Source organism: Miniopterus natalensis, chromosome 2 (genome assembly GCF_054644295.1).
Source record: "Miniopterus natalensis isolate mMinNat1 chromosome 2, mMinNat1.hap1, whole genome shotgun sequence".
In the NCBI taxonomy this organism is placed as follows: Eukaryota; Metazoa; Chordata; class Mammalia; order Chiroptera; family Miniopteridae; genus Miniopterus; species Miniopterus natalensis.
This window is the reverse complement of record NC_142082.1, coordinates 100,613,842-100,629,719: the sequence shown is the minus strand read 5'-3', so window position 1 is coordinate 100,629,719 and position 15,878 is coordinate 100,613,842. Positions and strand designations below refer to the sequence as shown.

At 38.9% G+C, this 15,878-nt stretch overlaps 1 protein-coding gene across 1 annotated transcript in view; it reads right to left on the bottom strand.

The window, feature by feature from the left end:
* The window catches only part of FLT1 (fms related receptor tyrosine kinase 1), a 178,788-nt gene that overhangs the window by 109,875 nt on the left and 53,035 nt on the right, over window positions 1–15,878 (bottom strand). Inside the window, exons 5-10 of the mRNA XM_016209446.2 lie at window positions 15,367–15,529; window positions 15,128–15,264; window positions 12,589–12,763; window positions 11,216–11,333; window positions 8,634–8,803; window positions 8,092–8,251 (exon numbers count right to left, since the gene is read on the bottom strand). Of these exons, the coding sequence (XP_016064932.2) occupies window positions 8,092–8,251; window positions 8,634–8,803; window positions 11,216–11,333; window positions 12,589–12,763; window positions 15,128–15,264; window positions 15,367–15,529 (923 nt within the window). The remainder of the gene's footprint in view (window positions 1–8,091; window positions 8,252–8,633; window positions 8,804–11,215; window positions 11,334–12,588; window positions 12,764–15,127; window positions 15,265–15,366; window positions 15,530–15,878) is intronic.

Here is a 15,878-nt window from a genome sequence, read left to right as displayed (position 1 = left end):
TCCTTGCAATGGGCAACCTTACCCAAACAATATTTCCTACGAGATGGTACCAGCACCATGGCAAAGCTCACCAAAGACTACGAGATCAAGACGAGCTCATTGCAAGTGCAGTTTTGTCGTCCTACTTAGTTCTTCAAAAGCCAGGGGGAGGTAAAGTTCTAAAACTCCAATGTGAACTTGCAGAGGAGAGTCCTCTCTCCCAGGTCCCACCCGTCCCACCCCAGCCTTAACCAACCCACAGGTCAGAATCACTTCTCCCATGATGGGAAACAAGCAAAGGGACAGGCCAAGCAAACTGGGAGAGGGACACCCTTTCCTCATAATTCACTTTTGTTTATTCTTTTACTTTTGCATGGCATCTATATTTCCTTCTTTTTTCTTCTTCTGAAAAGTCATGTTATATTTTCCTCAATTCTACAATCCAGACCTATGAAATTTCTATTTCTAGAGCACAGCAAAATTACATTTTACTTTCCACAGTTTGTGTTCACTTCTCAGAAATGTTAGGTAAAAATTCTTACTGTTGTGAAATTAGCCCTAAAATTCTTTCAGAGTTTCTTAAAAGTTTTGGGGCCTTATTTAACCCCAACATTAGCAGTATTTACCTTGCATTTCTTTAGCTCTCTCTACCTTTCTCAAATATAGGGTGTCCCCAAAAATGTATACATACATTTTGAATAATTATAAAGGCAGTGTGTATTAAAATACATTTCATTTTCTGCCCTAGCTGGTTTGGCTCAGTGGTAAGAGCATTAGACTGCGGACTGAAGGATCCCCAGTTCAATTCCGGCCAAGGGCACATACCTTGGTTGCAGGCTTGATCCCTGGCCCCTGTTGGGGCACATGCAGGAGGCAACCAATTAATCTGTCTCTCTCATAATTGATGTTTCTCTCTCCCTCTCCCTCTTTCTCCCTTCCATTCTCTGAAAAGCAATGGAAAAAAATAATCTTCCAATGAGAATTAGAAAGAAAGAAAGAAAGAAAGAAAGAAAGAAAGAAAGAAAGAAAGAAAGAAAGAAAGAAAGAAAGAAAGAGAAAGAAAGAAAGAAGAAAGAAAGAAAGAAGAAAGAAAGAAAGAAAGAAAGAGAAAGAAAGAAAGAAAGAAGAAAGAAAGAAGAAAGAAAGAAAGAAAGAAAGAAAGAAAGAAAGAAAGAAAGAAAGAAAGAAAGAAAGAAAGAAAGAAAGAAAGGAAGAAAGAAAGAAAGAGAAAGAAAGAATAAATAAAATACATTTCATTTTCAAAATTGAGCTATCAGCTCTTAAAGTGTTTAGGGACACCCTGTATATTACTTCATTTGGCCCTCATATTCTCTCTATGAAATGTGTATAATTATCTTTATTTTATATGAACAGAAGCTGTAAACTACACACACGCGAAAGGTACTACAGGCTTCAGGCATGCCACCGAGGCTCTTGTGCATGCTGAGATGGAGCAAGTTTAGGGGTATCTACTTACATTCTCTACCAGTTGCTGAGGATGAGAACAATCCAAAATTCCACTTCATTTAGTGTTAATAACTTATATTCATGTTATTAAAAACTCAAAACAAGTATTTTAGTTCTTCTACTTTACCACCAAAATATGCAGAAAAGTAAAAGGGGGAAAGATTCTGTTGTATTTCTTCTCAGCTCATTAGGACCATGAGTTTAAAAGTAATAGCACTTTCCTCTTCTTTTTTAGTCTTAATGTTTTATAAGAACAAATTCTAGGTGAATCCCAAACCACAATGTTATTCAGTTAAAACAAAGCTCAGCAGTTTACAACATTTGTTTTTTAAAAGGAGGGCACTTTTGTTAAATTTATTTATGGCTCTTAAGATCCATAAAGATGAAATAGTTGAGCAATAGTTTGGATAGCTTTAAAATATTTTTATAGAGATATTCCTGGATGGCGGAGGATTGAGTGGAAGCTACACTGACACTCTCCCAGGACCAAACTGGAATTACAACTAAAATATAGAAAAACCATCTTAAATAATCAAGTGCAACTGAAGACTAGATGGAGAGCACCCTCATAGCCAAGGACCTAAAGTGGAGACCACATAGAGACTGGTAGGAAGTGCAGAGGTGCGAGAGGGCTTGCCAGGCTCCCACAGGCAACAGTTAAAGGTCCTGAGGGATATCTCAGCTGTGGAGGGTTCCCACTGAGGACTCTGGAGTCTAAACCCCAGGTTAGGCTTAGCCAAGAGCATCAGGACTGAGGAACATCTGGCTGTGAAAAGCAGCCAGGTTTCTGTCTGCCAGGGAGAGATGAGTGGAAATGCAGGCACCCTCTTAAAGAGCCAACACCCAAAGATTCTTGTGCAGCCACTCAAGTTGGGCTTCCATGGAGGGAGGGCAGAGTGTACTAGGGCTGTGTGAGGAGAATCTAGGAGTGCTGGCTGGGGGAACAGAGCTCAGAGGGCAGCCATTTGGATTCCTGTGCTGAGTCATTCCCCCATATGTCAGAGGACATCTTTCTCAGGCAGACATTTACCTCCCTAGCAGCTTTTGCCAGTGGGGGAAGAAATTGCCCCACCCTGGGGAGTTTCTACAGCCTGAGGCTCATTAAGAGACTGATAACAATCAGCCTCTGGGAGCTTTGAGGCTGCCTGATTTGCTTCTTGACTCAGGATTTGCTTGGAAAAGCAGACCTTGGTGTGCATCTTGGTCCTGTCCAAACGCACACAGCCCCTAAAGAGGGAACCACAAGCTGTGGAGTGTAGAAAACTTCAAACAGGGTACTCAAGGCCAGTCACAAAACAGCATCTGACATTGGCGTGCACCAGAGAGCATACAAAAGACTGGGAGCTCTAGCAGATCTACCTAATACATAGAAACAAATCCAAACAGGCAGCCAAAATGGGGAGACCAAAAAACAAGCCCCAAATGAAAGGACAAAAGAATTCTCCAGAAGAAGAGCTAAATGAAATGGAGATAAGAAATCTATTAGATATAGTTCAGAATACTGATCATAAGGGTGCTCAACAGCATGAGAAAAGAAATAGAAACTATGAAAGAAATTAAGAATGACATAGCAGAAATAAAAAACAACAACAAACACTGGAAGGAATAAACAGCAGATTAGGGGAAGCTGAGGATTGAATCAATGAATTAGAAGACAGGGTAGAAAAAAATCAGAAAACAAAAAAGAAAAAACAATTAAAAAACAGGAGGACAGTTTAAGGGAGCTGTGGGACAACATGAAATGTAACTATATTCAATCATAAGAGTACCAGAAGATGTAGGAAGTAAGCAAGGGTTAGAGAACCTGTTTGAAGAAATAATGGCAGAAGGCTTCCCTAACCTGGTCAAGGAAAAAAATCACACAAGTTCAGGAGGCACAGAGTCCCAAGCAAGAAGAACCCAAAGAGGCCCACACCCAGATACATCATAATTAAAACACCAAAAATTCAAGACCAAGAGAGAATCTTAAAGGCAGCAAGAGAAAAGCAATCTGTTACCTACAAAGGAGCTCCCATAAGGCTGTCAGATGATTTTTCATCAGAAACTTTATAGGCCAGAAAGGAAACTCTACAGGTATGATGTATTCAAGCTAATGTAAAACAAGGATCTGAAACCAAGACTACTCTATCCAGCAAGGCTATCATTCAAAATAGATGGTGAAATAAAGAGCTTCCCAGACAAAAAATGGCTAAAGGAATTTATCACCACCAAACCAGCATTGCAAGAAATGTTAAAGGGACTGCTTTTGTAATAAGAAGTTGAAATAGAGAGACTGAGAAGCATAGGCATAAAGAAATAAAATGATAGTAGATAAATATCTTTCAATAATATCCTTAAATATAAATGGATTAAATACTCTAATCAAAGGACACAGGGTAGCTGAATGGATAAGAAAACAAGACCCAAATATATGCTGTCTACAAGAGACCCACCTCAGAACAAAAGACAAACTGGCTGGAAAACACACACACACACACACACACACACACACACACACTCACAAATTCTGAAGGACTTTAAAGGAGAGATCAACAGCAATACAATCATAGTAGGAGACTGTAATAGCCCATTGACTTTACTGGATAGATCTTCCAGACAAAAAAATCAACAAGGAACATGACTCTAAATGGCACACTAGATCAGATGGATTTAATTGACATTTACAGAACATTTCACCCCAAAGCTGCAGAATATGCATTCTCCTCAAGTGCACATGGGACATTCTCAACGATAGAACACATGTTAAGGCACAAAACAAGTCTCTACAAGTTCAAGAAGACTGAAATCATATTAAGCATCTTCTTGGACATTTACACCATGGAATACTATACAGCTGTAAAATTGAAGGATCCCTTACCCTTGGAGACAGCATGGTGTAACCTGGAGAGTATTATGCTAATCAAAATAAGCCAGTCAGAGAAAGACAAGTATCACATGATCTTACTCATATGTGGAATCTAATGAACAAAATAAACTGATGAACAAAACAGATTCAGAGACATAGAAGCATGGAACAGACTGACAAATCTCAGAGGGAAGGCCAGGCTGGGTATGGAGAGATTAACCTAAGAACTTATATGCATAAATACATAACCCATAGACACAGACAATAGCGTGATGAAGGCCTGGGGGGAGGGATACAGGGTGGAGGAGATCAATGGGGGGAAAAAGAGGACATTTCTAATAAATTCAACAATAAAGATTAAAAAATATTTTTATATATTTTTTGGACTTCAGAAAACTATACAATTTGAATTAAGTCTGAACTTCTTTAACCTAGAAGCATTAGTCAGCTGCCCAGATTAGATACATTAAGCAGGTAGCCATGTTAATTTACATCCATTACCCAATTTTAAGCTATTTAAACACATTCTAACCTCAAAACCAAACTAATGTGTTGGTTATGTTCGTATATAGATATATCCTTTAACTAGAGCCTAAAATTTAAGTACCAAAAATTATTGTACATATTCAAGAGTAATGTGTATACAATAAGTCCTCACTTAACGTTGATAGGTTCTTGGAAACTGTGACTATAAGCTAAACAACATGTCACAAAAACAATTTTACCCTAAGGTAATTGATATAAATAAGTGTGAAGTTCCTATGGCATGTCTGGTTACAAAAAACATCACCAAACTTCTAAAGAAAAACCCCAAACACTTCTAATATTAAACATTGAAGTCAGTGTGAATCGTGTATACATTTAAGAAAAACTAAGAAAAACAAGTAAGATAATGTTTTTCCAAACAAGTGATTCGTCTTTGGGCAGCTCAGGGCACTAGGAAGGACCCCTCTGGACAGGATGCCCTTCCGTCGCAGGGCCCCACAACTACACCCACACCCATTCAGACTGGCACAATGGAGACACGCCAGTTCACCTCATGTGCACAGTTTTGGGAGGTGAGAGAAAACTGGAAGACCCAGAGAAAATCCATGAAACATGAGGAGAACAGGAAACTCCATAGACAGTTGCCCTGGCTAGAAAAGAATTTTTTTTCTTATCATTGTTATAATGAAACAACATTGAACCAAACAGCTATTTGAGGATCTGCTGTACATTAATTACCAAATCTCTTTTGATGATCACCTACAGATAGCGCTATGCAAATATGTTACTATGTGACTCAAAATAAGATTTTTAGAATTTATGCAATAGAGCATCCCTTATTCAATGTTACTAACTAAAATTCCTGTCTACAATGTAATCTAAAGGTTAATATAAGTATATAAAATATATTTCTATAAAGACGTTTAAAAAATTTTACTAATTAAAGAGGGCTTCATTGATCTCTCAATTTTAGCTTTTGTCTCTCTGACAGGGTGACATAGAGTGATTCCATTTATTTGCTAGTGCACAAGGGTCCCATAGATCTTTTGAAATGCTTCTAAGTGAAATGTACCAGTAAACCACCAAGCACCACATCTTGGCCTGACACAGGTAAGCTACTCAATCAGGCTACTGACCAAAACAATGAGAACCTTTTATGAATGTGCACATTTTCAACAGATAATTTCAAGCAACAACAACATTTTTTAAAGTGAGGCATCACTGAAACAGTTAAAGCTTTCATTTTCTGATGTGTCTTGTGACTGATTTTTTAAGAGAGCGCGTTTAACAAAGAATAAATCGATGGTCAGCAAGCATTTCCTGGAGGTTTGAAGCATGGCTCTGACTCTTGAGAGAATTCTAAGAGGAGTAAGACATCTTCCTGGGCCTTGGCCACATTACTCTGTAACATGGGAGAAGAATCTCTATACCACAAAGAAATCAGAAAAAGAGGGCTAATGTTTACAGTTTCACTTCAGCTGACCCCATTGCCCAAACTATATTTTATTAGCATTATTCAAACCTAACTTTATAATATTATGTTCTATCTGTCACTCATAATTGTTTTTTCTAAGATAACTATTAGCTCTAATCCTAAATAGAACTGAAATTTTAGATTTTCTATTACCAAAACAAAAATCAAAAATATCTATTTAAGGCAATGTTATTACATAAAAATTCAGCTCTAAACTTTTATCCAAATCTAATAGCTCAAATTATATAGTTATTTTTATTTACATGTTAGGTTAGCACAAATATCTAGGCTTTATAAAGGGATGGACCATAAATACGGATGTCTGTCCCAAATTAGCAAAATAATACAAAATCTCAGTATATCTCACTTTCTTTTGGATTAAATATCCACAGTGGTGAACAAGGTTTCAAGATTTGTAAGTTCTCCATATTTCAGATGACAAATCAGACATATATGAAAACAGCTACTTCTCAGGAATTCCATAACTCACCAGTAATTTTCGACATCAGAATAATATGCCTTGAACAAAAGATTAAAACAAAATAAAGAAGAGCTGAAATTGCAGGAAGAATCTAGAAAAACAAATAGCCACTTCTATCTGTCTATGGTAGTTATGTCTTATTTACTTTTTATCAAGCTAAATTTTTTTAAAATATGTTTTTATTGATTTTACAAAGAGAGGAAGGGAGAGAGAGAGAGAGAAACATCAATGGGGAGGGAGTTATTGATCGGCTGCCTCCTGCACTCCCCCTGCTGGGGATCAAGCCCAAACCCAGGCATGTGCCCTGACCGGGAATTGAACCTTGATCTCCTGGATCATACATAGGTCAATGTTCAACTGCTGAGACATGCCAGAGGGTTGTCAAGCTAAATTTTTAATAGCAATTCTCCCAAACACTCTGCAAGTGGAGTCAAAAGCAATAAAGGAAATATTTGGCATAATGACAATTCTTGGTTGATCTCAATAATATCTTATTGTTTTACCTACCAATTCTATTCCTGTTCATCAAATTAGCTTCCATGAACTATCATTAGTGCCAGTCCTCTAAACCAAACAGAAATGGTTTGGTAAACCACCCAGTCATACACAGGGTGCAAGGAAACACTGCACAGTTAGCAGAGGGCAAGGATGTCGTCACTCAGCAAATGCACAGTGAGCATTTACTGTGTGCCAGACACCATGCCAGGCCCTAAACATACAGAGGTGCTCTCCGTCATCTCAGAGCTTAGAGAGCAGATGAAAGGGTGCACACCTGGTGATGTAGCAGTGGTGTACACAAACTGCTGTTGATACAAGGGAGGGAGAGAGAAGTCAGGAGGCAGCCAGGAGGTTTCACAGAGAAGGTGACATAGGAACTGAGCCTCGGAGGACAAAGAAGGACTTCTCAGGAAATAGGGAATAGGGAGAAGCGCCTTTCTGGCAGGTGGAAGAGTGTGAACAAGGCCTATGGCAGGTCGTGCTCATCAGTTTGGGGAAGATTTCATATTATATCCAATGTTTAGAAGATGAGAAAGGGGAAGAATAGTGGCGGAGCCAAAGTCTGGGGGTCCTGCACCGGAAAATGAGAAGCTGATGTTTCAACCTGAGTTCTAGGTAATGGCTCACAGGGTGACCTTAATTCTGTCCCTGTGCTCCTGAAACTATAAACTAGAGAGAAAAATTAGAAATGGGGAAGGAAGAAGAGTAGACATTGCCTCCCTCTTCCCAAGGCAGGCAAAGTCTTTGCCCCCAATACATTGCACATCCAGTCTGCAAACTCCCACTGATGTTCATTAAAGAATCTTAATTTCAGGTGACAAAAAGTATTTGAAAGTTATTCAAGAAACTATCTGTCCCTACCTTACTTTCGAATGATTGTGGTTACAGGGATGCCAGAACCACTTGACTGTAGGTTGAGGGATACCGTAAATGGTACAGGTCAGGATTTGTCTGCTGCCCAGTGGGTAGAGAATTGGTTCCGGAAATGATGACACGGCCTTTTCATAAATCTGGGGTTTCACTGGAAAGGAGAAGAACAGGACAGAAGTCAAGAACTGTTCCAATGCCTCGCTCCCGGGCCACAACCTGAAGGACCGCATTGTCACTGGTTTTGATGTTAGGGAACAACAACATGAAAAAAAAACATGTTTGTCATTATAATGCCATTTTTTAAAAGTAGAAGTGTTTTGAGAACATTAAAAAAATCCATCCCATGGTCGGTATGATTATAATGATAATAAGCCATACTACGAAGCCAACTAGTAGACATGAAATAGTTACGTGGTTTTTAAAATTTTTAGAAATTTGTTTTCTTTGATGTTGTTATACTGACTTTTGATTTACAAATTTTCATTAATCTTACCCCTACTAGAATCAGGAGAAAGTGTGAACAGTAAACTTACCGTTTACGATTAGATTGGTGGTGAGGTTTTTAACCACATTTGTCTTGTTTATGCTCAGCAAGATTGTGTAATTTCCTGTGTCTTCAGCAGCTACATCTTTAATAATTAATGAATAGCCATGAATGAAATAGCGAGCCGATTTCTCCGTCACAGGTAACCCATCTTTTAGCCTATGGTTAAATGCATGATCGGTAAGTCATTTCACACTGCCTCTCAGATATCACTTTAGCACTGCCATTTACGTTTGTGAACTCAAATTTACGCACTGCAAACCTTTGATTCTCAACATTCATTAAAAAAAAAAAAACTTAGACACTAACTTATCAGTAAAGCCAGGTGTAATTTTCATTTTTATTTATTTTAAAAAATAATTTCTTAAAGATTTTTTAATTGATTTTTAGAGAGAGAGGAAGGGAGAGACAGAGAAACATCGATGTGAGAACAAAACATCAACTGGCTGCCTCCTGCATTCCCCCCACTGGGGATCGAGCCCGAAACCCTGGCGTGTGTCCTGACCAGGAATTGAACCGGCAACCCCTCGGTGCCCAGGATGACACCCAATCAACTGAGCCACACTGGCCAGGGCCAGGTGTGAATTTTAGTCCGGGAAACAATGTTTATTGGTAAAGAGAAAGAAGTAAGCTGAGGGAGACAGAGAAATGATGGCTCAATGTACCCATAGGGGTTCTGGTCTCCACTGTGACTTAAGTAGTAACCCAGAAGCACTGACCAATTCCTTACAAGATGTTTTCCAGAGTTTTCCATGAGGCTCCACCAATAATACAAGGGCCATTGTAAGTCAGATCAACTAGATCACTTCTCCAGATAAAAATAAAAATAGACTCTCCTATTGTGATCTCATGTGGAGTTCTTATTAGCTATATAAATGGTCACAGCAGTTGTCCCTTTCAAAAACTATAGTGAAATCAAGATTATCAAGATTTTTCCCCTCTGAGGAAGAATAGTTAGGGCACAGAAGTTACAAACAAAAGGTATAAACTTAAAATTAAAAAAAAAAAAAAAAATTTAAATATAGAATTGATGCCTAGATGTCATGCAGTTTCTTACAGAACTGAGAATCAGGAGGCCTGAGTTCTGGGCCTGGTTCTGCCACTGTACCTGCGCACCTGACTTGTCCATGCAAGCCTCAGTTTCTCCAAGTTTTCTATAGAGTTTCTCAAAGATCTCTTCTAACTTTAAAACTGCATAGTTCTTGAAAGGAGCAGTTTTTACTGTTAGAAACGTACTGTGTTCTATATAAGGATATATAGTATTGAGAGTGGTTTACTTTATAACCATGCATGTATTACACAGTCCTGCAGACAAATTCCCATTCCTAGGGGGTCTCAGTTCCAAAGCATTTAGAATGCTATGCTTTATTTTGTGATTACAAGTATCTTAGTATTAGTATTACTTTAAATTATTTCCTATTAACCAGTCAGTATTTTTGAAAATGGGTTGATTTTTTGTTTTATTTTAGGTCCTTGCTACTTAGTGACTGAAGAAATGAGTGCTGTTTAATAGATCGGGATACTCTCAGATGCAGAAGGAGGCATGCACTCCTAGTGAGATTAAACTCCTTTTAGGAATAATGTGCACTAGTAGGACATTTACTATTGCATGTCTTAGGTATTATGATCCCCTCAAGTCTCTCTTCTGCAACAGCAAGAAGGGGCATAGCACAAATTTAATTTTCTTTTAATTATCTATAAACCATTTGGGGAAACTGAACACACACACAATGCTCATTTGATGCAATGCTCATAATGAAAGCAAAGTAAGCTCTCGTCAAGGAGATTCTAAAATGGCACCACTTCTATATTGTATGGGTTGTTTTCCGAGTTAGTTTTGTACTATACTCTTTGTTTAAAATGTAACAGTTTGAGCCAAAGATACTGGCATTCAAAAGTGCTTTAAAAAGTGACTGCAGATTATAAACAGATTACATTGTTTTACATCAGGTGTTGTGCTACCATAAAATTAAAAACACACACACAACTGCTGAAAGAGTTTCTGAATATGCAGACTTTGAGCCAAAAAAAACGTAATTAGTTCAAGTAGGTGCGTTGTCCACCCCTGTAAATGAATAAGTTTTGTCTCTATTAATGTTTGTTTAATTTTAAAACAAGACTGGAACTTTCAACCCAGCTGTATATAAAAGAATTATTTTCAGATAATAAAAGAATTATTATCCTCATCACAAGGGCCCACTTCTTCAGGGTTAATAGAGCATGTTGTTTATTCAGGAGGCCTCCTGGTCATTGCCAACACGTTCCATTCAGAGGATGTTGACATCATAGGAAGGTTTAGAGATGCAGAAATTTAGTCAGAGTGAATGAATGACTAAACTGCAATGAGCACTCAAAAAACCCTAATCCCCGCTCCATCCTGGTTTAGTATGGCTCCTCCCTCCGGCCCTTCCTGCCTGCAACTCTCCCAGCCCAGCCCAGGCAGTTCTTAGCTCTCCACTGCTGCCTGGGGAACTTATCTTGATTATTTTTAGGAATTCAAGCCAGGGAGCTCTTGCATCTTCAGACTTACAAAGCTTATTGTAACTGAAAGGAAAATAATTTTGGTCTTACCATGCCACTTCTGGTGGGGGAAACGCCTTCACTTTCATAGGCAGCCGGTAAGACTTCTTGCCAGCTACAGTTTCATGCACTTGCTGTTTTCGATGTTCCACAGTGATGAATGGTTGATCTTTGAAAGGAGAAGTGATTGATATATTAGAAAATACTATACTTATGTAAACAAAACAAAAACAAACAAATTCACTTCCTCATTAAAGGAGGGTATAACTAATGAATTAGAAAAACAAAGCTGAATTATGGTCAGGCCTATCAATGAGCCCAAATAGTGATCAATAAATAAAATAATTTAAAAGTACCCTAACTGGTAAAAAACTTTCAAATCAAATGGTTGCAAGTCCATAAAAACAGTGTTAGGTCAACAGAAAGAGAAACACCTTAAGTGTCTGTATCACAATAACAAATAGAAAGCTATTTCTAAAAATCTCCCGGGTCATATGAGTACAAGGAGAAAAAGTTGCTCCAGGCACCCTAAAACAACTAATTTGATATAACAAATCAACTAGAGAAAGTCAAAGGAGAATTGTTTCCTAGTTTCTGCTCCTCACACTGTTTTTCTTTTCAACACTGGGAAAGAGTAAGGTTTTTGAGGGCTCTAAAGAGTGTTAAGTATTTTCTTAACAGAATTTGCCTATTGGAATTGAGCAACAATATGAGGATCTCTTGAGAGTAAAACCAGGGATAAAAGAGCATCAATTCTAAATAATTTATCACACCATATTTTTATTTCTTTAAATCACAGTAATACCTTAGAAATTTCCCCCTGAAAATAAAGGCAAAAATGATCCTTTTTAAAAAATCCTCACCCAAGAATATTTTTTCCATTGGTTTTTAGAGAGAGTGGAAGGGAGGGGGGAGGGAGAGAAGAGAAAAGAGAGAGAGAAAATCATGATGTGAGAGAGACATATTGATTGGTTGCTTCCCACACGCACCCAGACTGGGAGTGGGGATTGAACCTGCAACCCAAGTATGTGCCCTTGACTGGAATGGAACCCTTGACCCTCCTATGTGCAGGCTGATGCTCTAACCACTCAGCAATGACAGCCAGGGCAAAATGATCCTATTTTTCTGTTTTGTTTATAAGGAACACTAAATAAAGGATTTCATATAGATTTTAATGTGACCTAACTGAGTTATTATTAACCTCGACAAATTTGTATGGGAAAGATTCTCTGTTCAATTCAAAAGTATCAACTTTAAAGTGCACTTAATGTGATTTGCTTTTTGGCAGGGGGAGGAGGGGGACAACATTGCCTTCATTCGTGACAGTGTTCCTTTTGGCCAAAAGAAAATTTACTTGGTTTATAGAACCCCCCGCCCCCCACCCAAAACCACAACGACTAGAAAGCAGAGCTTGAGTTGCTTACCATATACACGCACGGAGACGTTAACAGACTTGAAGGATGAGCCACTATCCACATGACAGGTGTAAATGCCTTTGTCTTTGCTCTGCACTTTGTTAATAATAAGAACACTGTAGAATATATTGGCATGGGAGTTGGCTTTGCCCAATCGCCACCTTATAGAGGCACTCTTACTTGCCTAGAAAGAAATGGATAGCCAGTTAGAAGTAGTAATTGTTTACTCTTAAAATGATAGTACATCCGGACTGTTACCGAGATCAACATTCCATGCTGAGGAGCAAGAGGTTTGGAAATTATATCTCTGGCTGGATATTTCAAATATGCGACATGGTGGCATTTTTTGAGCACTTCCTCTTCTTGGGGTGGACTTTCACATACATCATCTCAATCGTTTCTCACAACTACCCCGTCAGATTGGTGGGATTATTGTCCTTTTACAGATGGACCCTGAAGTGTCAGAGACACTGGCCAAAGTAGGCAAGAACTAGGTCTCTGAGTAGAAATCTAGCATCTTTGCAGCACACACACTTCTCTAGACAGAAACATGTTCTCTAGGACAGATCTCACACAGACGCAGGCAAGCAGCGTTAGCATCTGGTTTAATCGCAGTGTTTCTCTTAATAAATCACCACATGAGTTTTCTTCTGCTTCCTTACTTGAATTGAAGGAAAAGAAAATGAGTCCTGGCTACACCTACTAAGGTGTAACACTCCCAGTTTCGTTATTTCACCATTTGGGCAATGCTTGCCAATTTCATTAAATCACTCTAAATGGGGAAGAGGACATGCAAAGCCGTCGACACGGTCAGCCGGCACTTGGGGGGCGCTGCCTGGCATTTGCTTGGGGGCACCTAGAGCAGGCCTCGAGTCAACTGGCGCACATAATATATTATTTCTTTCTCTCAATTCTTCCTCACAAGGGGGCATGGAAAAAAGACTTTGGAAACTGTCCAGAACTGATCTTTGAGTCTTGAACGTCTCTCCTCTTCACTGTGTTTCATAACTTCTACCCACCTGTCCTTTCATTGCTCCTTGGAACAGACACACACGGAGGCCATTTCTTCATTCTCAGCAGTAACCAGGGAGAAAAGGTCAATCTCCAACGTCAAAAATCAGACACTCAGTCCCCTGAACTAACACGCTGAGGCACTTTCAGCAACTTCAGTCAGAGCTATTACTCCCCTTTTCCCTTTGAGACTGCTCTCCTTCCCACATCTGAGCAACATCCACACGGCTTCTACCTTGGAAAACAGCTGGTCCTGTGTTTCAGAACTGAGTTGTCCAGTACCGTAGCCACCAGCCGCATGCGGCTAGTTAAGTTAAAACTAAACAAAGTAAAAAATTCAGTTCCTCAGTCACACTAGCCACATCCCGAGGGCTCATTGGCCAAATGTGGCTAATGAATACTGTGTTGGACCGCAGAGCTATAGGATATTTCCATCGCAGAAAGTTCTGTTGGACAGTGCCATTTTAGAAGGTTATTGGCTTTCAACAGATGTGTCATCACACTCTTACTTAGAGTAGCAACACTGACAGGATAAAAGTTTCTTCCCTCTTGGCATTTATTCAGAATATTTGATTGACTGAGAATATTTGATTTCTATCAAAACCCAGAAAATATTGCTCTAAGTTGTAGCATTTCTTTTTAAATGAAACAATACCACTTTCAAGAAAGTACTTTGACTATTGAGTCCTTAATGCATCCCTACAAGGCACTTGTTACACCTTTTTGTTGCTAAGTTATTAGATTTCCACGGCAAGAAAGGTTGATGAAAAACAATAGCTTGGGGCTGATGCATTAAACTAGCGTACATAATTTAATCATAAGTGAACTTGGTGACTGGGTGATCTGAATAACATAACAGACGATTGGCCTTGGGATATGCCACATAAATCACACCGACAAGAAATGGGGGCTGGAACGACTGTCAAACATTTATGAACAGTTTATCATATGTTCCCCATCTAACATTTTTAAAGTAATTATTGTTTGCAAGAATGTTTAATTTGTATAAGGGAACCGGACTCAGTCTTCATTCTTCTCATTTTTCTGAAGGACAGAATTGCTCCTTTGTCACTTAACAAATGAACACTGGATGGCTGGGTTGTATTATCTTTTCCAAACACGCTCCAATCAGGAGCCTGACTGTCTGCCAGCATCTTAAATTAATGCTCTGACAACAAAAAGTTGTTACAAAAGATAGTCCCCGCCTGGTATTCACGATAAATTTCTCTCTCATCTCTAAATCCTAGAGGATGGTTTCCAAGGATGAAACAATCCCTTTTTCCACTCAGAACCATGCAATAGAAATACCAGTCTATACACTTCAAAACAAAACCTCTGGACATCAAAAGACCATATCTATGCCTATCAGACTCATGAAATGCCAGGCCAGGAACGCACCCACCAAAGCTGCTTGATTGACTCAGACTGTCGTCGGAGTCAGAGTATTCTGATTTCCCCACTGCAAAAACACAGTGACTTTTCACTTACTAAAAATAAATACTATCCTACTGAAGAAAGAGAAAGATCGGTCACTCACTTCACCAGGGTAACTCCAGGTTATGTGAACTCTCCCGTTGACGGGTGTGGTGGCGGTGCAGTTGAGGGTAAGAGCATGACCTCTAAGTAACTTGACGGGGCTCGGTGTGCTCATTTGGACATCAAAGACTGTGTAGGCTGCAAGCACGAGAAACAACATTGTTTTAAATGAAGGTTTCATTAAGCAGATTAAACCCTTGAGATTTTGGTTTATGTTCACGCCTTTGGAACGTCACTTACTTTGTCGAAATGAGAGATAGTTTGTCTGGTACAAATGTCCATTGACTGTTGTCTCACAGGTGAGAAGCCCTATTTCTTTGTATGTTGCATTTGAAATTACAAAGCCCTTCCTACTGTCCCAGATTATTCTTGTTCCATCAGGGATCAGAGTAGCAAATGGAAACTGAAAAGGAAGAAACATGCTTTAACAAAATCATATTAACTGTGGCAACAGTGTTTCACTGTTTGTGCAAGCATAATTTTCATCTAAAATAAAAATAGCACAGGTAAAAAATCAGTTTATTATAAGTGGATCTTCAGTTTTCTTTGCATGTAGCAAGGTATACATTTATTATGATAGAGTAATTATGGTAACTGATTATCAGCCTTAGCAACCATCTGCACCTACCTAGGTTGGACCTAGTTGTCATGTCAGGCTTCTAGTGGAAGCCTGTGTCTCTTTGGCCTCTGGGAACCTTAGTAATAAACTGGCCCGATACTCAATAGAGAAACCAATTAGTGTTTTTTTTCCA